The sequence below is a fragment of the Rhinopithecus roxellana genome, chromosome 11 (assembly GCF_007565055.1).
Source record: "Rhinopithecus roxellana isolate Shanxi Qingling chromosome 11, ASM756505v1, whole genome shotgun sequence".
Taxonomy (NCBI): Eukaryota; Metazoa; Chordata; class Mammalia; order Primates; family Cercopithecidae; genus Rhinopithecus; species Rhinopithecus roxellana.
The window spans coordinates 83,603,442-83,627,203 of record NC_044559.1 but is presented as its reverse complement, the minus strand read 5'-3'; the positions used below and the strand labels follow the sequence as shown (position 1 = coordinate 83,627,203).

Below are 23,762 nucleotides of genomic sequence, written 5' to 3'. Positions count from 1 at the left end.
TTTTTTAAACATAGATGCTTTTATATTGGTTTTGTTAAAAATGCAACTTGTCAACCTATCTGGGAGTAAGACATCCAATCTGTCTGAGTTACATTGTTTTTATTGATTTAATGAAAAGGTAATACTAATTAATTAATTGGATAGTCTAGCTGAAGCTACAAGTAACAAAATTGAGTACAATTAGCTTAAACAATAAGGAAATATCTTGCCATAATAAGAATCTCAGAGGTAAGGTGGTTCTGCATGCTGTATGGGCACAAGGTAGCTGCCAACACGCCAGCCATCACATGCAGACTCTGCATTGTCATGAGGGTGGCAGAGAACATCTCTGGATGCTCTTCTAGAATCCTGTTAGGAGCAAGGATACTTTTCCAAGAAGACACTCCTCCCTTCAATAGATTTCCTTTCAGATGTCATTGGCCAGAACTGTGTCACACATCCACCCCAAAAGCAGTCACTGGGATTGTGTTGATTGGTTTAGACAATCAGAATTTACCCCAGGGATGAAAATGGTGTTATGTCCCCTGAGCCACAGGCAAGAGGTATGGAGACCTAAACAGAATTGGAGTACTGTTCCCCAGGGGAAATGGGGATAGAGCAGGGAAGTGCCTGTGTGGTCTGCCACGGTGACATGGCGTGCAAAGTTCCTCCTGTTCTATGGTTGTCAGTCTGGGACGTTTTACAGCAATGTGTGGTCTCCACATAGGAACATTTTAGCTCTCGTTTATTGAGAATGTCCCTGAGATCCTCTGTGAACACTTTGTAGTATCTTGTCTGAGAAGTTTTATTATGATTTTCCTGCAATGTACATGTGGAATAACATTTTTTTCTTCTAGTCACGTTTAATTTGAGTAAAGGAGCATGCAGTTCATCCGGAGCAACGTCTTCCAAGTCAAGGTGAGCTGCATCATTCATGGATATCTTAACACTTTAGGATTTTTGTGAAATATTGGTTACTGCATTTTAAAGTATTGTGAATCATTTTTTTCTAGTTGTAGTTTTCACCTTTTTTTGGTTTTTGTTGGTTGCACTGTTTTCTTGTCAATTGTTCTTTTTTTTGTTTTTGTTTTTGTTTTTGTTTTTAAGAGATAGGGTCTTGCTATGTTGCCCAGGCTGGCCTTGAACTCCTGGGCTCAAGGTGATCTTCCTGCCTCAGCCTCCCAGGTATCAATAGCTGGGATTACAGTCATACCCTACTGTGTCCAGCTAGCAACTGTTCTTTTCCTGTTTGCCTGTGATGAGATGATTCTGTTTTGTGAGGAAAGCCTCATTTTGATTATATGTTTCACATGAATAAACTTTTGCTTCTCCATGAATCTTTCTCCAGTTAACGGTTCCTTGTTTGCTGTATAAAACTGTCTATTTTCCTGTCTTAGTCCGCTTGCCACAGTTTAAATGTTAGCTGGGTATGCATTTTTCTTTCACTTGCTGCATTGTGAGTTTTCTGAGAATAGAGATTATCAGCCTCTCTCCTTAGCCTCCAGTACAGTGTCAATATACCAGGAAACACTCAGTAATCATTACCTGCCCTTCTAGATGGTCTAGCACAGGGTAGGGGTCAGCAAACTTTTTCTGTAAAGAGCCGCACAGTAAATGTTTTAGGCTTTTTTGGCCAGGTGTCTTTGTCACAATAAGTGAACTCTGCTGTCGTAGTGAGAAAGCAGCCGTGGACAGTGCATGAAGGAACTGAGCATGGCTGGGTTCCAGTAAATTTATTTACAAAAGCTGGTGGCAGGTGGCAGCTGGCATTTGGCCTTTAGGCTGTCGTTTGCCAAAACCTGGCATAGCATGTGGTCAGGTAGTTCTACCTACTTTCTACATTACTTCTCTTGCAATTTTTAATGTATTCTTTGACCAAATCTTTATTCACTATTTCTGACATGCAGTACATTCAGTTTTGTCATGGAGGTTAAAAAAGATGAGTAAGACAAGGTAGTCAAGTACCAGTATCTACTGGAATTTGTTTTTAAGCTGGTGATATTTTCTATTTTACTTAGTACTTTACATGTTTTTTTTTAAGATCTAAGTTTTTCAGGTTTGTTTATAGGTCATTGTTTATTTACACTATTGAATAAGTGGCTAGGAGTATGGAAGGAGATAGATAGGCTGAATCAGCAGTATAGATCAGCTTTAAAATGATTTGCCAGATGTCTTAACTTTGATCAAAATAATGTTTCAAAATTAACACCTACGTTAGATATAATCAAGAAATTGGTTATTTGGATTCTACATCTGGGTATATTCCGGAAGAATTGTCTAACATTGGCATGATATGACCTGGAAGATAGGCTCAAATATAACACACATGCCTTATTGTTTTAGAATGTTATGCATTTCTGTCTGTTCTTTTGAATTATGTGTTATTCCTAGATGTAGATAGATGTTAAAATTGGTTCCAGTGTTCCCCAAATTGACCTCCCTTGTATTAGTTTTCTATGGTTGCTGTAACAGATTACCACAAACTGGGTGGCTTAAAACAACAGAAATATGTTCTTTCTCTGGAGGTCAGATTCTGAATCATTATCACTGGATTGAAATCAAGGAGCCTGCCTGCTGGCTGTGCTCTGGGGAAGAATCTGTCCCTTGCCTTTTCCAGCTCTGTTGGCCACTGGCATTACTTGGCTCGTGGTTGCATCTCTCTAGTATTTAAGAGCAGCATCTTCAAATGTCTCTTTGCCCCATCCTCACGTCGCCTTTTCCTCCAGGTGTCAAATCTCCCTCTACCTTGCTCTTACAAGAAAAGGAATGATTGCAGTTAGGGTCCACCCTGATAATCCAGGCCAAGCTCCTCATCTTAAGATCTTTAACTTAATCTCATTTGCAAAGACCCTTTTCTTAGATAAGGTAACATTGATAGGTTTCAGGGATAAGGACCTGATATTTCTGGGGGTCTATTCAGCCTGCTGTACCCCTATGCCAAGCCTTGATATTAGTAAAAAGATTTGTTTTATTTGACCAGTTTTGATAATGTATTTGATAATTTATTTGATAAGTTAAGATGTTGTGACCTGAGTCCATGAATAAGGAACAATATATGTGTAAGTATGTAAATAGTGTCATAGATAATACAACTGAAAGACATCTGATTTTTTTTTTCTCTGAGATTATCATACATAATATAGTTTGGGATTCATTCTCCTGTGGATTTATATCTCTTATATATCTAAAACCTAGAATAAACTAAATGATGTAGATATCAAAGTGGACATTTTAGGCTGTGTTGAGGCACGAAAATGAGCCCCCTTATTGCTTGAAAAAGTTTACTTGATTTTCATTTCTGTTTCTTCTTTGGGCTTCTTTATCTCCTTTGAGAAGGGCTGGAATTCACTCTAGTTACTGAAAGCAAAACTGAAGGCTGTTCAAGGAGCCTTACTTTCCCTTTTCTATCTGTTCATATTCATATCTTGCCTTGATTTTATTTTAACTCTGCCTTACCCCTGTCTCAGTCTCTCACCCTTCTGATGGAATCTTGATATTGCCAGCAAAAGGACCTTTCTAAACTTCAGCTCTTACCATGTCACTCATTTCTTAACGTCTCTTGGTTTCGGCATCTCTAAGATGACCTTGAATTTTTTTACATACTATTAAGTGACTTTTGTGATCCTGTGTGTCTCCTGCCGTTTTCACTCAGCTGTGCCCACTGATTTGGGCTTTCCTAAATGAGCCTGGGGTCTCCCCCTTTCCTGCCTTTACATCTGCTGTTCCCCTTCCTGGAATGCCCTTTACATCTGTTTTCCCACTTCACCCTGCGATCTTGCTGGGCTCTTCTTGTCATCCTTTTTCCCCATTATTGTCGCATTCTAAGTATTTAATGATGCTGAGTAAATTTTCTTTTTCTTTTTTTTTGAGAAAGAGTTTCGCTCTTTTTGCCCAGGCTGGAGCACAATGGTATGATCTCAGCTCACCACAACCTCTGCCTTCCAAGTTCAGAAGATTCTCCTGCCTCAGCCTCCCGAGTAGCTGGGAGGACGGGCATGCGACACCATGCTCGGCTGATTTTTTTGTATTTTTAATAGAAACTGGGTTTCACCATGTTAGTCAGGCTGGTCTCAAACTCCTGACCTCAAATGATCCACCCACCTCAGCCTCCCAAAGTGCCGGGATTACAGGCATGAACCACCACGCCAGCCCAGTTCAGTTTTAAGAAGAGTAAATAATAGCCTTGAATAAACTCAAGTGTCTAAGCTGAGATTAACACCAAAATACTGAAATAATTTATAGATGTATTAATATTTAGGGACTTACTGTTGAGAACCTCTGAGTAATCATGGAGATTGGTAGAGGAGCCAGAAGGCAGAAAAATAAGCAAATATATCTTTTTAAGTGGAGAAAAATCTTCAGAAAATAATAAGATTAACAAGCATTTCAAACAGATTACGATAGGAAATAGGTGGTTTGTGAACATGAGACAAGGAAGTGGTAATCACTCAAGCCAAAAATAACCACTTAATCCTAACTCCTCTTTTGCTAGGGTTATTAGTGCCTATTTTGTAGACATATTGTGGTTGATTGTGATCTGAATTATCCCTGGATCCCTAGTTCAAAGTATACTTAAATCTAAAGAACATTTAAGGAGAAAGTTGAAGAGCTTATCTTTACATGGACTTGGCCTGTGCAAAACCCATGTCCATTATTTATAGTTGTTACACCCTAGGAAATGCGTTCAGTAATAGAATCAGAGTTTAAATGTATGTTCAGTGGGTTGAATTACAGGTCAAAACCCAGTAAGTAAAATTTTACAAAGGTAAATGGAAAGCCTGACAGTTAGGTAAAGAGGAAACAACTCCCATAAAAACAGAGTGACAGAGTCCTGACCTACAATTCTCCATAGAGAAAAGATGTAGGGGTTTTAGTTGACTTCAAACTTAATGTAACCCAGCAGTTCATCAATCTAATGCTACCTTTAAATGTATTTTTTTAAAAGTCCAAATAAAGGAAAATAATAAATCTGTTATATTCTCTACTAATCATAGATGGGTAAAAGTCATTTGATCAGCAAATATTAATGGAGCATCTATTTCATGTGAGTTACAAGATAGTTACTGCTACTTTGCAGGAAAAAATAGATGGTTCCTCCCTACTACAAGAGAGGAGTCATACATACAAATGATTATCGTACAAGGTGCAGTGTGATGCATGCCACAAGGCACTGTGGCATTTCAAAACACTGCAAGATCCAAGAACCCTCAGGAAGAATGGACCTTGAAGAATTGTAACAAATGGGGATAAAAGGAGAGATTATTTTAGGTATAAAACAAGGCATGTGCAAATTTTCAGAGCTCAAAGCATAGGGCATGGCTCAGTCAATAGCGAATTGTTCTTAGTGACTGGTGTACATAGAAAGTCAGGGATGGTGACTAGAATGGTATTCTGGGGCCAGTGGTGACAGTTGTATATTGGCAGTAAAGAAGTTAGAATTTACACTGTCAGCCAGGCACAGTGGCTCATGCCTGTAATCCCAGCACTTTGGGAGGACAAGGCAGGTGGATCACCAGAGGTCAAGAGTTCAAGACTAGCCTGGCCAACATTGCGAAACCCCGTCTCTACTAAAAATATAAAAATTAGCCCAGCGTGGTGGTGCGAGCCTGTAATCCCAGCTACTTGGGAAACTGAGGCACGAGAATTGCTTGAACCTGGGAGGTGGAGGTTGCAGTGAGCCGAGATCATGCCACTGCACTTCAGCCTGGGCAACAGAGTGAGACTCCATCTCAAAAAAAAAAAAAAGGATTTACATTGTCAACTCTGGGCAGTTGGGAGCAATTAAAAACTTGTAAGTAACACATTGGAATTTTGGTTTACAAAACCAGAACTGAGAGTAACATGCTAGACTTAAATCCGTCATTTGAAAACATGTCATTTAATTATTGCATTTGAGATAGATGAAGATTTGAGGCTTAGGAAAGTGAATTACCCCAGGTCCTAATAGAAGTAGCCTCAAACCCTAATCTGCTCAACACCAAAGCCTAAGCTCCCTACCATCATTTTACTATACAAAGTATAGTAGCACTGACTGAAGGAGTGAGGAGAAGGTATAGAGAGTTAAAGACAGCGCGGATTAAATGCTCACTCGGTGCTGATAGTTCTGTAAGAGATGTGGACAGGTTCTCCGTGGTTTTCACTAATCTCCTGTAAATTAATCATGTCACACATTTATTCTATATTGTGAATTTTGCGCATCCTAAAGCATTCGTCTGTGTACGGTTCTTGGTAACAAGCATGATTCTCCTGTTCATCAGTACTCTGGGACCGAGTGCACTGAAGACAATAGGAAGTTCAGCATCAGTGAAACGAAAAGAATCTGCCCAGAGCTCAGCTCAGTCCAAAGAAAAGAAGAAAAAGAAATCTGCACTGGATGAAATCATGGAGGTACAGTTTATGGACTGCATATGGATACCTTAGAACCCAAGGAAAATTAAATCATTTCACCATTTATTAGATTAATAGAAAATTAGGAAAATTATCATATATGGACTAGGGAATAGTGACCTCACTACATACAGTTCCCTGAACCGGAGTTGGAGCCCCTCTAAATAAGTTTGTTTGTTTGTTTGTTTTGTTTGTTTGTTTGTTTTTGAGACAGAGTCTTGCCCTGTTGCCCAGGCTGGAGTGCAGTTGGCATGGTCTCGGCTCACTGCAACCTCTGCCTCCCAGGTTCAAATGATTCTCCTGGCTCAGCCTCCTGAGTAGCAGGGATTGCAGTCGCCCACCACCACACCTGGCTAGTTTTTGTATTTTTAGTAGAGATGGGGTTTCACCATGTTGGCCAGGCTGATCTCGAACTCCTGACCTCAAGTCATCCACCCACCTCGACCTCCCAAATGCTAGGATTACAAGTGTGAGCCACCATGCCCCGCCTAAATAGTTTCCTTTTATGCCTCAGGTGCTGTCTTTAAAACTCCCTGTGTAGTTACGGTCAGTAGAATTCAATTAGAAATTGGAGTCCTCGGCCGGGCGCGGTGGCTCAAGCCTGTAATCTTAGCACTTTGGGAGGCCGAGACGGGCGGATCACGAGGTCAGGAGATCGAGACCATCCTGGCTAACATGGTGAAACCCTGTCTCTACTTAAAAAAAAAATACAAAAAACTAGCCGGGCGTGGTGGCGGGCGCCTGTAGTCCCTGCTGCTCAGGAGGCTGAGGCAGGAGAATGGCGGGAACCCGGGAGGCGGAGCTTGCAGTGAGCTGAGATCCGGCCACTGCACTTCAGCCTGGGCGACAGAGCGAGACTCCGTCTAAAAAAGGAAAAAGAAATTGGAGTCCTCTGTGGTTGGCCTCCCTCCTTCAACCGCTACTCTCCTGTTGACTTTGACTTCCACTTAGCACCTCCTAGCTAGCAAGAGAAACCTGTGACATGTTTTTTTTTTTTTTTGGTGGTTGTTGTTGAGACAGAGTCTCTCTCTGTCGCCCAGGTCAGAGTGCAGTTGCACAATCTCGGCTCACTGCAGCCTCCACCTCCCAGGTTCAAGAGATTCTTCTGCTTCAGCCTCCTGAGTCACTGGGATTATAGGCACCTGCCACCATGCCCGGCTAATTTTTTACATTTTTTATAGAGGCAGGATTTCACTATGCTGGCCAGGCTGATCTTGAACTCCTGGCCTCAGGTGATCCGCTCGCCTCAGCCTCCCAAAGTGCTGGGATTACAAGGTGTGAGCCACTGCCCCCAGCTGGCTGTTCAGTCTTCTCTGTTCCTAGTCCTCACACCATGCAGGGTGATCTAAAAAACTTCAAGTAAAATATAAGATGAATATACTATGAAACTGAATCCCTATTACATGCTGCACTTTGTGCAAGGCCCCACTCTGTAAGTAGATAGAAAAACAGTCCTTGTTAGTCATGGAGCTTTCCTTCTAACGACAGAGCTGTTCAGCAGTGAGCCAGTGAATGATCACAAAATGCTGAGCGCCAAGGAGGTATGAGGGTAGGGCCTGGGGAGAGATCTTGTGAACCGTGCCTAGACAGAAACGATCAAGCATCCAAAGGAAAGGCCTACGGGACTGGAGTGCAGCAAGCACATGGTGGCGTTTGAGATCAGAGAGCCAGGAGGGCCAACACCACAGAGGTCTTGCACGCTGTGACAGGGAATTTTTAAATTTAATTTTATTCAAAGTAAAATGGAAAGCCTTCAACCTTCTTTGAATATAATGAATACTAATTTTAGAACATTGTTGAAAAGTTGAAGGATTTAAAATGAGTTTTTTTTCTTTTTTGAGATGGAGTGTGACTCTGTGACCCAGGCTGGAGTGCAGCAGTGTGACCTCGGCTCACTGCAGCCTCCGCCTCACAGGTTCAAGCAATTCTTGTGTCTGGGACTACAGGTGTGCACCACCACACCTGGCTAATTTTTGTACTTTTAGTAGAGACGGGGTTTCACCGTGTTGGCCAGGCTAGTCTCAAACTCCTGACCTCGTGATCCTCCCACCTCGGCCTCCCAAAGTGTTGTGGGAGTTTCGAATCAACCAGGGGATTATTACATTGTTCGATCCCATTGAAAATTGGTACTTAGGGTTAACTGTAAGCAGTTGAGAAAGAAAAGGATTGGATATTTTTGCCAAAACAGCCAGACAGCACTCTTTTCTTTTGGTCACTCTCGGTTATTTACCTCTTGGTGGTATTTTTCTTCCCTTTCATTCATGAGCTTTACTGTCATTTTCAAACAGGGAGCCCCCTGTTTGCTACCAGGCTGTATGCTTAACCATGCTGTGCCGCATTGATCTATGCGTTACGATTTTACTGCATGAAAACATGGCCTCTTTTCCAGCTCCTGACAGTCACATGGGAGACAGTGGGTGAGGGCAGGTACGGGCTGGTCTTGCAGCTGGAATGGGGGTTGTGTCTGTTTGCTTCCTAGGTCAGTTGACTTGCTTTATTACATACTTTTAAAAATGCAAGTTTTTTAAAATCAAAAACTAAGGACAAATAATGTCTATTTGTATTTATCAGAGCTTGCAAATTATGTCATTGGTCTTCTGTGAAGTAGAAGACTTCACAGTTTTATGGTGTTATTTTGTTAAATAGAATAGTATTTTGAAGTCCAATGAGGATTTTAAGGAGATAATATTCAGACATTATGTGTTCTACAGATTGAAGAGGAAAAGAAAAGGACTGCCCGAACAGATTACTGGCTACAGCCTGTAAGTATTCAGTTGGAGTTTCTTAAGTTCTAAATGTCTGTTTAAGTGAGTGATTTAACTAGCATTTAGTATAAGTAACTAAACTTTTCAAACATGTATAATCTATATAGATACAGTTAGTTATAACTTATAATGAATTTTCTTTCTATTAGATCTTTAATTATTGGTTGCACTTCTTTTTTTTTTTTTTTTTTTTTTTTTTTTTTGAGGCGGAGTCTGGCTCTGTCGCCCGGACTGGAGTGAAGTGGCCGGATCTCAGCTCACTGCAAGCTCCGCCTCCCGGGTTCACGCCATTCTCCTGCCTCAGCCTCCGGAGTAGCTGGGACTACAGGCGCCCGCCACCTCGCCCGGCTAGTTTTTTGTATTTTTAGTAGAGACGGGGTTTCACCGTGTTAGCCAGGATGGTCTCGATCTCCTGACCTGGTGATCCACCCGTCTCGGCCTCCCAAAGTGCTGGGATTACAGGCTTGAGCCACCGCGCCCGGCCTATTGGTTGCACTTCTATTGGAGGGTTACTTCATGCTTATAGACTAATGTTCCTTAAGTTTGGTGCTAAACTTATTTATGGACATCTTGAACTTGAGCCAGAAATTTTCAATTTTTGCTATAAGACAAAAGGTTGTGTTTTCAGAAATGAGTAGAACTATAAATGCTCAAGTGTTGGTTTTCAATTTACAACTTACTGAAACTAGAATTGTCCGTTTATTAATAGGTACATTGTGGAGAAAAGCAAGTTTTAATTTTACAAACTCAAGGGAGTTTTATATTTTATTGCTTATTTATTAATTTATTATTGTTTTAAAAAATAATTTAAAAATAGTTTTTAAATATTTAGCAATATTGTTAAATGATTATTTATTGATGCTCTATTTTAGACTTACTGAGATGTGACATTTTCATAAAACTTTCAGAGTGTCTTATTCTTTTTTTTATTTTTAAATAGAGACAAGGTCTTGCTGTATTGACCAGGCTGGTCTCAAACTCCTGGCTTCAAGCGATCCTCCCACCTCAGCTTCCAGAGTAGCTAGGACTACAAGCACGCACCACTAATGCCCTGCTGATTTTTGTGTTTTTCGTAGAGACGAGGTTTTACTCTGTTGCCCAGGCTGGTCAACATAGCAGCCTCAAGTGATCCTCCTGCCTCAGCTTCCCAGCGTGTCAGTATTTACTGGCCTGAGCCACTGTGCCTAATGTCTTTTTTTTTTTTTGAGACGGAGTTTTGCTCTTGTTGCCCATGTTGGAGTGCAGTGGCACAATCTCAGCTCACTACAGTCTCCACCTCCTGGGTTCAAGCGATTCTCCTGCCTCGGCCTCCCTAATAGCTGAGATTACAGGCATGGGCCACCATGCCCAGCTCATTTTGTATTTTTAGTAAAGATGGGATTTCTCCATGTTGGTCAGGCTGGTCTCAAACTCCAGACCTCAGGTGATCCACCTGCCTCGGCATCCCAAAGTGCTGGGATTACAGAGATGAGCCATCGCGCCCAGCCCACTGTGCTTAATTTTTAAACTCAGAAAGGAAATATTTTTAACAGCTTTACTGTGGGCAAGGGCCAGTAAGTACAGTGGTGTAATGAATTATCTTCCAATGACTGGAGTGTGAACCCACGAGAGCCTTTGAGAAGTTAGCCCAGAAAATAGCATGGCTAAACTGGAGAAGTTGTTTTGGTATTAATTGGCTTCATTTAGAAAGTCTTAAAAGAGAGACTTCCTTAAACATATCTTTCTACTATGAAATACCCTCTCCCCAAAGTCCTTCCTAAGGTTTGGTTGGTATGATTTTAAGCATGGCTTTATGAAGTACTTGCGACCATCTCTTGGATATATTCACTTGAAGTAGAAAATATAGAATCTCTGCAGTGAATATTGCATTGTTAGGCAATTTAATTTTCATTATTAGCTCTTAGACAGCTAATCCAATTTTTCAGCTTTCCTGAAAAAATCAGGAAAAAATGGTAAAGAAGCAAACTCCAAATTCATTAATAGGAAATACGTCCAGATTTTCCTCCCATTTGAGAATTAAATGCTCAGAAGAACAATACCTTTAGCTATAACTAATCTGGAGGAATCCCATTTGTATCAAAATTCAAAGCAACCTAATGAGAAAGGGGCATTGTGAGAACTGTGCTGCATAAGCTCGAAGGCTCAGTGCCTTGCAGTTTCCAGTGAGTCTCTTGCAATCTGAGTTTTTATCAGCAGTGAACACCTGAACACCTGAGTGCTTTTCACTTCCTGCAATAGAGAGAAAGAAACTATCTACGAAAGACATAAAGTACCAGAGTTGAGATTCACCGATAACAGTCCTAGATTTCCAGAACTCTTCAATGTAGAAATCAAACATTTTGTATATACATATGTATGTTTTTTTCCTCTTGCTAACCATGATGAACAGAAAGGGGAAGAATGAATAAAAGATTGCTAAGGAAATGTTTGCCGTTGTTGGGAAGGCAGAGAACTCCAGCATTTCATATTTGGCAGGGCAGTTATATTTTCCTGTGGTTTTGGGTGAACATAGTTTAAAAGGAAGAAGTAAATAAACCATCACTTCTGTCTTTCCTTTCCTCTTTTTTTTTGTTGTTGTTATTTTCTAGGAAATTATTGTGAAAATTATAACCAAAAAACTGGGAGAGAAATATCATAAGAAAAAGGGTATCGTTAAGGTAAGGACATGCAATTATGAATGGAGTTTGTGAAAAAAGCTTGGGTCACTAAGTGAAGCTATTTTGTTATTTCTTGAAAATCAAGTCCTGGTAGCAGAAGTACTGTGTCTAAAATTCTTGATTATCCCATGAAATGGAAGCTGAATTCATGATTGTTGGAGAAATATTTCTTTTTCATCCATAGTTTATACTCAACGTTGATCTGTTTTCTTACTAGGACAGATTGTATGTGTGAAGTCCCATCAGCACCTCTTCAAAATCTCAGCATGCATGCCTTGCTTGTCAGTAAAATGTATTTTATTTTTAAATCATAGGCCATATATTAAAAGTAATGGCAAAAACTGCAATTACTTTTACACCAGCCTAATAATTATACTGTCAAGGTCTCACGAGGACTTCTTGTGTTTTGCTTGAGAGATCGCCTTTTGGCTACTCTGGGATTTTATTTATTTTTATTTTTATTTTTATTTTTGAGACAGAGTCTGGCTCTGTTGTCCAGGCTGGAGTGCAGTGGTACGATCTTGGCTGATTGCAACCATCGCCTCCTGGGTTCCAGTGATTCTCCTGCCTTCGCCTCCCAAGTAGCTGGGATTACAGGCACCTACCACTACTCCTGGCTAACTTTTGTATTTTTAGTAGAGACGGGGTTTCACCAAGTTGGCCAAGCTGGTCTCTAACTCCTGACCTTAGGTGATCCACCCGCCTCAGCCTCCCAAATTACTGGGATTATAGGCATGAGCCACCGCACCCGGCCTACTCTGAGATTTTAAAGTTTGTATCAATATTCTAGGCCTTTTCTCCCTTTTTGCCTTTCCTAAATTTAGTTTTATTTTAGCACCCAGCCTTGTTCATGCCTGTTGCCCTTCTTCCACTGTACACTAAGCTAGGCAAAACTACCCCTCTTGTTAGATTTCTTTTTTTTTTTAATTTTTTTTTATTATTATTATACTTGAAGTTCTAGGGTACATGTGCATAACGTGCAGGTTTGTTACATATGTATACTTGTGCCATGTTGGTGTGCTGCACCCATCAACTCGTCAGCACCCATCAATTCATCATTTATATCAGGTATAACTCCCAGTGCAATCCCTCCCCGCTCCCCTCTCCCCATGATAGGCCCCGGTGTGTGATGTTCCCCTTCCCGAGTCCAAGTGATCTCATTGTTCAGTTCCCACCTATGAGTGAGAACATGCGGTGTTTGGTTTTCTGTTCTTGTGATAGTTTGCTAAGAATGATGGTTTCCAGCTGCATCCATGTCCCTACAAAGGACGCAAACTCATCGTTTTTTATGGCTGCATAGTATTCCATGGTGTATATGTGCCACATTTTCTTAATCCAGTCTGTCACAGATGGACATTGGGTTGATTCCAAGTCTTTGCTATTGTGAATAGTGCCGCAATAAACATACGTGTGCATGTGTCTTTATAGCAGCATGATTTATAATCCTTTGGGTATATACCCAGTAGTGGGATGGCTGGGTCATATGGTACATCTAGTTCTAGATCATTGAGGAATTGCCATACTGTTTTCCATAATGGTTGAACTAGTTTACAATCCCACCAACAGTGTAAAAGTGTTCCTATTTCTCCACATCCTCTCCAACACCTGTTGTTTCCTGACTTTTTAATGATTGCCATTCTAACTGGTGTGAGATGGTATCTCACTGTGGTTTTGATTTGCATTTCTCTGATGGCGAGTGATGATGAGCATTTTTTCATGTGTCTGTTGGCTGTATGAATGTCTTCTTTTGAGAAATGTCTGTTCATATCCTTTGCCCACTTTTTGATGGGGTTGTTTGTTTTTTTCTTGTATATTTGTTTGAGTTCTTTGTAGATTCTGGATATTAGCCCTTTGTCAGATGAGTAGATTGCAAAAATTTTCTCCCATTCTGTAGGTTGCCTGTTCACTCTGATGGTAGTTTCTTTTGCTGTGCAGAAGCTCTTTAGTTTAATTAGATCCCATTTGTCGATTTTTGCTTTTGCTGCTGTTGCTTTAGGTGTTTTAGACATGAAGTCCTTGCCCATGCCTATGTCCTGAATGGTACTACCTAGGTTTTCTTCTAGGGTTTTTATGGTATTAGGTCTAACATTTAAGTCTCTAATCCATCTTGAATTAATCTTCGTATAAGGAGTAAGGAAAGGATCCAGTTTCAGCTTTCTACTTATGGCTAGCCAATTTTCCCAGCACCATTTATTAAATAGGGAATCCTTTCCCCATTTCTTGTTTCTCTCAGGTTTGTCAAAGATCAGATGGCTGTAGATGTGTGGTATTATTTCTGAGGACTCTGTTCTGTTCCATTGGTCTATATCTCTGTTTTGGTACCAGTACCATGCTGTTTTGGTTAATGTAGCCTTGTAGTATAGTTTGAAGTCAGGTAGCGTGATGCCTCCAGCTTTGTCCTTTTGACTTAGGATTGTCTTGGCAATGCGGGCTCTTTTTTGGTTCCATATGAACTTTAAAGCAGTTTTTTCCAATTCTGTGAAGAAACTCATTGGTAGCTTGATGGGGATGGCATTGAATCTATAAATAACCTTGGGCAGTATGGCCATTTTCACGATATTGATTCTTCCTATCCATGAGCATGGTATGTTCTTCCATTTGTTTGTGTCCTCTTTTATTTCACTGAGCAGTGGTTTGTAGTTCTCCTTGAAGGAGGTCCTTTACATCCCTTGTAAGTTGGATTCCTAGGTATTTTATTCTCTTTGAAGCAATTGTGAATGGAAGTTCATTCCTGATTTGGCTCTCTGTTTGTCTGTTACTGGTGTATAAGAATGCTTGTGATTTTTGCACATTAATTTTGTATCCTGAGACTTTGCTGAAGTTGCTTATCAGCTTAAGGAGATTTTGGGCTGAGACAATGGGGTTTTCTAAATATACAGTCATGTCATCTGCAAACAGGGACAATTTGACTTCTTCTTTTCCTAACTGGATACCCTTTATTTCTTTCTCTTGCCTGATTGCGCTAGCCAGAACTTCCAACACTATGTTGAATAGGAGTGGTGAGAGAGGGCATCCCTGTCTTGTGCCAGTTTTCAAAGGGAATTTTTCCAGTTTTTGCCCATTCAGTATGATATTAGCTGTGGGTCTGACCAAATCTACGTCTGATTGGGGTGCCTGAAAGTGAGGGGGAAAATGGAACTAAGTTGGAAAACACTCTTCAGGATATCATCCAGGAGAACTTCCCCAACCTAGTAGGGCAGGCCAACATTCAAATTCAGGAAATATAGATTTCTTAAAGTCTTATTCCAGGACCACCAATCTGTTATTCTTTCCCGATGAAAACCTTTACTAAGCTTTGAATTGAGTTCTTTATTGAGAACCATAGGCTGGGAAATCATGTATGGAATCTAGAAAATAGTGTCATTTATAGAAGGAGTTACTCCTATCTTTTGATTGATATTTTGTCTTCATTTCACTTACTTTTGTCCTTTTAAATGAGTGTGCACTTATTTCTTCTATTATAAAAGTGTTCATTTTACATGACAGGAAGTAATTGACAAATATACAGCTGTTGTGAAGATGATTGATTCTGGAGACAAGCTGAAACTTGACCAGACTCATTTAGAGACGGTAATTCCAGCACCAGGTAAATCTGTTTGCAGACCATTTAATACATATGCCATCAAAATGAGCAGGTCCATTCTTAAACCACTGTATTTTGACAGTGCTTGATGGTTGTAGTTATTTTTCTGTCTTGGCAACATTAACTGCCAGCGTAACTCATCTCTGTTTGGATTCAAGGGCATCGTAGTTTACTGGCTCCCTGGTGAAGCTGTTTTGTGGTGTCAATGGATTTTCCTTTCCTGGAATACTTTTTTTTTTTTTTTCCTGAAGCAAAACATAGTCGTATATGGATAGCATTTGTTATATTAGGCTTATGGTTATAGGTGGAGAATCTCTCGTCTGAAATGCCTGGACTTTCACTCAGAAGTGTTTCCAATTTTGGATTTTGGAATATTTGCATATATATAATTGGATATCTTGGGGTTGGAACCCATGTCTTAACACAAAATTGAGTTATGTTTTATTTTATTTTATTTTTATTTATTTATTCATTTTTGAGACACAGTTTCACTCTGTCACCCAGGCTGGAGTGTAGTGGCACGATCTTGACTCACTGCAACCTTCACTTCCCGGATCAAGCAATTCTCCTGCCTTAGCTTCCCAAGTAGCTGGGACTACAGGCATGCACCACCACATCCAGTTAATTTTTGTATTTTTAGTAAAGACGAGGCTTCACCATGTTGGCCAAGCTGGTCTCGAACTCCTGATCTCAAGTTATCCACCCACCTCAGCCTCTCAAAGGACTGGAATTGCAGGCGTGAGCCACCGCACCCAGCCTCATTTATGTTTTACATACACCTTACACACATGACCTGAAGGTAATTTTATACAATATTTTGAATAATTTTGATTGCATCTTTCTTGAGAGTGACCTGTCACTGGAGGTCAGGTGTGGAATTTTTCACTTGTGGCATGATGTCAGCACTCAAAAGATTTTAGATTTTGGAGCTTTTCAAATTTTGGGTTTTCAGATTAGGGATGTTCAACCTGTAATGTATTTGTTTAGCTCTCTGCAATAGTCAAGTGAAAGTCTGTGTTATTCTGCTTTCTTTCCCCCCTTAGTTGTCTTTGCCTTCTGGAAACTTATCCGTATCTGAGTACAAACACTACTTTGACCAGGTTGTTTGCTTCTGACTCAGAATCTTCCTGGGGGGTGTCATTGCCAATGTAGTGATAACATCAGTCCATGGAACTTACAATTACCATATTCTTTATTCTTTTTTCCTCCTAAAGTAAAAATTTTTTTTACAAATTAGAAAACCTTGTGTTAGCTTTATTGTGGTAGAATTGATGTACAATAAATCACACATATGTAAAGTATACAATTTGGTAAGTTTGAACATTGCCTACTTCATAAAACCATCACTGCAATCAAGATGATGGCTAAATCCCCTCATTTCCCTCTCTAATCCCTCCCTCCTACCTTCTGCTCCTACGTCCCCCGTCTTCCTCAGCATCTGCTGACAGGCTTTCTGTCACCATAATTCAGTTCTTACTTTTCTAGAATTTTATATAAATTAAGTTTCTATAAATATAAATGTGTCCTGTTTTCTGGTCTGGCTACTTTTACTCAGCGTAATTATTTTGGATTCACCTATGTGGTGGCATGTATCTGTAGTTCATTCTTTTTTCTTGCTATATGTCATTGTATGGATATGCAGTATTCCCCCCTTATCCTATACCTTCCGAGACCACCAGTGAATGCCTGAAACCATGGATAGTACCAAACTATATATACTATGTGTTTTTCCCACAAACATATCTATTATAAAGTTTAACTTATGAATTAGGCACAGTAAAAGATTGAGAATAATAACTAATAATAAAAGAGCAATTATAATAATATACTATAATAAAAGTCATGTGAATGTGGTCTCTTTCTCTCAAAATATTTTATTGTACTGTATACACCTATTTTTGGACCGCACTGACTGAGTAACCAAAACCTGGGATAAGGGGGGACTCCTGTACCACTTTGTTTACCCAGTTATCTGTTGATAGACATTTGGCTTATTTACAGCTTTTGGCTGTTAAAATTACTGTGAACATATATGTACAAAGCTTTGTGTGGATCTCTGGTTTCTTTTTTCTTGGGTGAATACATAGAATGGCTCAGTCACATGGTAGGTATAACTTTAAAGTTTTGTAAAACTGCCAAACCATCTTATGCATTTTGCAAAGAGACAAAGTAACCTAAATTTTCTCTGATTGCTTCTGGACTCTGAACATTTTCTCCAAGTACCTTATATTCCTTGCAGTCTAAAAGTAAAACATCTCAAAAAAAAAAAGAGAGAACTTCTAAGAAAAAGGGTTTTGTTTTTTATTATGTCTATTAAGTGTAGTACATTTTTGTACATTGCTGTAACAAGTTAGAAGAAAAATGGAGATATTTCTTCACATTAATTTTTATATTCTTTTCCATCATAGGAAAAAGAATTCTAGTTTTAAATGGAGGCTACAGAGGAAATGAAGGTACCCTTGAATCCATCAATGAGAAGACTTTTTCAGCTACTATCGTCATTGAAACTGTAAGTTTGTTTATACAAAGACAGAAATTTCAAAATGCTTTAAAAATGTGCCATAGTGTTTTTTAATTGGATTGTTCTTTATTTTAGAATTTGAGTTTTTTATTAGCCTTGTATCCTATTTGGAAATCTGTAAGCTTATTTTCTTTCATGACTGTGCCATTGCTAAAGTATTTTATTTTCTGATTACAAAAGAAATGTTACTCATGCTTAAAACCTGAAAAATATATTTTAATTTAATATAAATAAATAATTATAAAAATCATAATCCCCAAGCCCAACAATAAACCCCATTAATATTTTGGTCTGTTCCTTTCCAATCTTGGTGTTTATGAAAGTGTGTATAATAGGTACCGTTTGTATCCTTTTTTCCCCTCATATTGAATATAAAACTCAATTTGGCATAGTGAAGTTAGTGAGGGAAGTATAGTCATTGTCAAGAGGGAGGGAACCACAGAGGTCACCCACTTTTTTAAATATCTTCCCTTTTTTCATAAAGGATTTAAGGTAGCAGAGATCAATACAGTGATTTAAAGAATTCTGACATATAAATAAAGTTGGTTATTGACTTAGAACTGATATTTCACTGACAGGTCTGTGACTGAGGTCCGAGATATCTTCAGAAAGAAAGTTTCCTTTTAAAACTCTGAACTACTGCACTGCGTATCTTTGATGCTAAACAAAAGAATTTTTCATCTCCAGTACAGTCCGTTTTAGTATTTCTGGGGGAGCTTGGGAGTAATAGATCACTAAGAGAGTTTAATGAAAGTTTAGACTCTTCCAAACGTTGCACATAATTTGCTAAATTTTCTTTGTTCTTTTGGGGAGTTTATAAGACCCCTAAGCCCATGGGCCTGTTAGAGGATATGTGTCTAGGAAGGTTTTCTGGAAAAACCATTTAGGTCCTTATTTGAGAGAATTCTCATTTCAGTAAATCAAACTTTTCTTTTTTTTTTTCTTTCTGATCCTGACAATGCTAACCTAGAAACTGTTACTTGCTAACTGTTACTCACTAATGTAAACTAAGGGGAAAAAAGGGAAAAAGGACTCTTACTTGGCATTGAGGAACGTGTGAGTCTGACTAAATTAGCAGATTGAGTTTTAACAAAAAACTCTAAGATTTTCTCTGACTCTGTCAGCATAAAGCAATAGAAAATCCAGTATTTCCTTGACAACTTGCTTATCCTTCCCTGATTGATTTCTTTTTTTTTTTTTTCGCATGGATCATGCATGAAACTTACCTTATTAATCCCATAGCGCTATCAAATGCAGATCGTGTTTCATGGTTTCATCTCGGAAACACAAAGCAGCTGGCCGCTGTTGAGGCCATGTTGAGTCCATCTCGGTCCCTTTGGTTTAGGCTGTGTCCGTTCATCAAAAGCTAATTTCTCACCTGCTGCGCTGTAGACCCAGTTTCATCTTCTGTACTGAGGTAGAACTTAGGAGCAAATCCACGTGAAAAGCCTTTCTGTTTGATTGCAAAGCAACATGTAGTTCTTTTAGAAGAGGGAATCTACCAGCTGGGCATGGTGGCTCAACCCTGTAACCCAGCACTTTGGGAGGCCAAGGGGGATGGATCACCTGAGGTCAGGAGTTCGACACCAGCCTGGCCAACATGGAGAAACCCCATCTCCACTAAAAATGCAAAAATTAGCTGGGCACAGTGGCAAATGCCTACAGTCCCAGCTCGGGAGACTGCGGCAGGAGAATCACTTGAACGTGGGAGACAGAGGTTGCCGTGAGCTGAGATTGTGCCACTTCGGCCTGGGTGACAGAGCGAGACTCCATCTCAAAAAAAAAAAGGGAATCTGTCTCCTAATTTTTTTTCTACTGTTCTTCAAGCTGTCCGCATTAAAAAAAAAAAACAAAAAAAAAAACTCTGTATGTGCATGTGTCGCCACTTGAACTTTGCAAGTGGTTATTTTTATGATTTCTGGCACCTTAAGTTTTCATGTCATTGGTAATGTTTGAAATTTATGCATATATTAAGCAGATTTTTAACACCTAATAAATTGTTCCTAAATAGCCTCTGCTTTTTAGCTATTTGCCCTATAAAACCCAAATGTCTGGCTCCCTTCTTATTCTCCAGATTTGTGGTTCTTATCAGAAAAATGCAATTGACCATAGAGCATTAAACACGATAATGAAAAATCCAACCTAGGTTATACTTTATCTGGGAACTTAATTCCTTTAACTATAATAATAATTTGTTGTTAAGGGAAGCAGTAAAAAAAATGTTAAAATCTCAGTTCCAGGGTTAGGGTCATCATCATTGTCATCATCGTCGTCATCATCACATTATATTTTGCAAGGGAAAGGATTAACTGTCAAATTTTATTTTTATTTTATTTTATTTATTTATTTTCAAGACAGAGTCTCACTCTGTCTCCCAGGCTGGAGTGCAATGGCACGATCTCATCTCTCTGCAGCCTCCGCCTCCAGGTTCAAGAAATTCTTCTGCTCCAGCCTCCCGAGTAGCTGGGATTACAGGCGTGTGCCACCACGCCCAGCTAATTTTTATATTTTTAGTAGAGATGGGGGTTTACCATGTCGGCCAGGCTGGTCTCAAACTCCTGACCTCAGGTAATCTACCCGCCTCGGCCTCCCAAAGTGCTGGGATTACAGACGTGAGCACTGTGCCCGACCCAACTCTCAAATTTTAAACAAAAGATTAAATAATAATTAGAGTTGAAAATTATTGAGCTCTCACTCATATTAAATTCCAGGTCTAGTCACTTTATATGAAATGACTCATTTATGTTTCCCAGCAACCCAATCATACACATATTACTATTATTTCCACTGGGAGATAATGGGGCAGAGAGACGAAACTGAAGGACGGAGAGGTTAAATCAATTGTTGAAAGTGAGATTTTAACTTGGGGAGTGTGGGTCCACAGCCCATATTCTCCGTGTTCCCAGGTTATATCCGCTTTAGTGATAGAAGATATCTTTCATTCATTAAGTTTTCCTCTTTCTCTTTTTGTTCGATATGAAAGAAGAAAATAAACTTAAAGTTGGACTCTTTTTATAATCTAGACCAGTGTAACTATCACAGCCAACCTCGACAAACATGTTTGAGTATCTGTAATGCTTACAAAATGATATTTCCTATAAAAAAAAGAAAACCCCACATGGACAATGGCACAAACATGGTAGAAGTTCACGTTTCACTCTAAAAACCCCCAATGGGTTTTTTTGATCAGGCAACTCTTTTCTAAGAGGTGATTTGTGACCCAGGGTCCTTCCAGCTAATGGCTCTACTGCCCTCACGTGGCATCTCCAGTTGCCATGTCTGTGTGCCTGGGGCAGGCAAAAGGAGCTTGGCCGATTGTGTTTCGGGGATAGCACGTTTGGACCGTCACTTCCGTTTGCTTCCATGGGCTTGGAGCTCCATGCATGGCCACAGCTAACCACAAGGGTGCTAGGAAATTAGCTCTTTATCCAGGAAGCAGAGGAGACACTGAACAGCTAGCGGGTTTCTGCCACAATATCTATTGATAATGTATGTCAGATGTCACAGAAGAAAAGACGGATTTTCTTAATGAGGATGCCATAGATTATTCTTAAAATTCATAGATGTATACAAATGTTAACTATCTTAATGATACTTTAGGGACGCAGAAAAGGCAAATTTGTATCCATAAGTATGGTGTCATTTTTTTGTCTTTTAGGAATGTGTGTTTTTAACCTTCTTTTGAATTATTTTAATTTGTAGGGCCCTTTAAAAGGACGCAGAGTGGAAGGAATTCAATATGAAGACTTTTCTAAACTCGCCTGAGTTTGAAAATGTGTTAACAATACATTAAAATCTTAAAGCATCAAATTGGTGTTCGCCAGGGCGTTATGAGACTCTACTGTGTTAGGGTATTCTTTTGTATTAAAAAACAGGGTTTTGAAAATATGACTGTATAGTTGTTCAGCTAAACTTTGAGAACAATTTAATTATGTCTCATGAAGTATCAAAACTATGTAATTTTGTCCTTGTTATTTTTGTTTCCTTTGTAATTTACTTGAAGAATTTATATCTTCATTAAAGAACGTTATTATAAAGTGTTTTATATATGACAATTTAGAATCATGTAATTGGAGGAAATCCTTCATACACTCTAAATTTATATTTTCAGTAGTAGAGTAGGAAAGTTGAACTACAAGTGTAATTGAATATTAAATGTAAAACTATAAATATAGAAGCAGCTTTATTGTGGTAATAATTCATATACCATACAGACCACTCATTTAAAATATACATACAATTCAGTGGTTTTTAGTATTTTTGCAGAGTTGTGCAACCATCACCACTGTCTGATTTTAAAACACTTTCATACCCCAAAATGAAGCCCTATAATAGTCAATTGCTATTTTTCCCCTCTGCCCTAGCCCTAGGCAGCCACTAATGTACTTTCTGTCTCTATGGATTTCCCTTTCTGGACATTTCTTTTTTTTTTTTTTTGAGACGGAGTCTCGCTCTGTCGCCCGGGCTGGAGTGCAGTGGCTAGTTCTCAGCTCACTGCAAGCTCCGCCTCCCGGGTTTACGCCATTCTCCTGCCTCAGCCTCCGAGTAGCTAGGACTACAGGCGCCCGCCACCGCGCCCGCCACCTCGCCCGGCTCGTTTTTTGTATTTTTTAGTAGAGACGGGGTTTCACCGTGTTAGCCAGGATGGTCTCGATCTCCTGACCTCGTGATCCGCCCGTCTCGGCCTCCCAAAGTGCTGGGATTACAGGCTTGAGCCACCGCGCCCGGCCTGGACATTTCTTATAAATGGAATCATATAATACATGATCTTTTATGACTGGCTTCTTACACTTAGCATCATGTTTTCAAGGTTTATCCATGTGGTAGCATGTAGGCCTGCTTCATTTGTTTTTGTGGCTGCGTAATATTCCACTGTATGGATGTACCATATTTTGTTTATCCATTCGTCAGTTGATAAACATTTGGATTGTTTCTACTTTTTGGCTATTGTGAATAATGCTGCCATGATCATCCATTTACAGGATTTTATATGAACAGAAGCTTTTGATTCTGCCAAACTCTTCCAGAGCAGCTATACCATTTTACAGTCCCACCAGCAATGTTGAACTATAGAGTTTTATTTGTTTTTAATTTTTTTACTTTTAGAGACAGGGTCTCACTACGTTACCCAGGCTGCTCTCAAACTCCTGGGCTCAAGTGATCCTCCTGCCTCAGCCTCCCAAAGTGCTAGGATTGCAAGCGTGAGCCACGGCACCCTGCCTAACTATACAGTTTGAAATAAGTAGGGCAGTATATTATTAGGGAATGCAAAAGACAGGAAACCCACACTTACCTGTGCCAAAGGAAAAGAAGAGAAGGGATATTTATGGTGCACATGACTGAAAGGAGCAGACGCTAGCTTCCAGGGCAGTGGGACCAGGTGTCAACAGCCTTCCCAGGCTTGCACTCTGTCTCTGGCTTCCTGTGCTGGCTCTCTACATTTACATTCTTGGGCACTCGAGGTTTACATCTTACCCTTCAGCAGCACCAGGAAGAGAGAGATGATCTATCTTTTCTTTTTCTTTTTTTCTTTTTTTGAGATGCAGTCTCACTCTGTTGCCCAGGCTGGAGTGCAGTGGCACAATCTCGGCTCACTGCAACCCCCACCTCCCAGGTTCAAGCCATTCTTCTGCCTCAGCCTCCTGAGTAGCTGGGACTACAAGCATGTGCCACCACGCCCAGCTAATGTTTGTAATTTTAGTAGAGACAACGTTTCACCATGTTGGCCAGGATGGTCTCGATCTCCTGACCTTGTGATCTGCCTGCCTCGGCCTCCCAAAGTGTTGGGATTACAGGCGTGAGCCACCGTGCCTGGCCTCTTTTTTTTTTTTTTTTTTTTTTGAGATAGGGTCTTGCTCTGTCACCCAGCC

At 39.8% G+C, this 23,762-nt stretch overlaps 1 protein-coding gene across 3 annotated transcripts in view; it reads left to right on the top strand.

The window, feature by feature from the left end:
• Positions 1 to 21,932, top strand: part of KIN (Kin17 DNA and RNA binding protein) — a 37,196-nt gene extending 15,264 nt beyond the window's left edge. For 2 of the 3 annotated variants that reach the window (XM_030941337.1, XM_030941339.1), the window contains 6 exons: positions 837 to 897; positions 6,237 to 6,366; positions 9,078 to 9,128; positions 11,720 to 11,788; positions 15,275 to 15,374; positions 17,780 to 17,946. In XM_030941337.1, the coding sequence (XP_030797197.1) occupies positions 837 to 897; positions 6,237 to 6,366; positions 9,078 to 9,128; positions 11,720 to 11,788; positions 15,275 to 15,374; positions 17,780 to 17,946 (578 nt within the window). Of the gene's footprint in view, positions 1 to 836; positions 898 to 6,236; positions 6,367 to 9,077; positions 9,129 to 11,719; positions 11,789 to 15,274; positions 15,375 to 17,779; positions 17,947 to 21,594 lie in introns of those variants that run through there. The other variant, XM_010389376.2, reaches the window with a different exon arrangement.
• Positions 21,933 to 23,762: the final 1,830 nt, after the last annotated feature.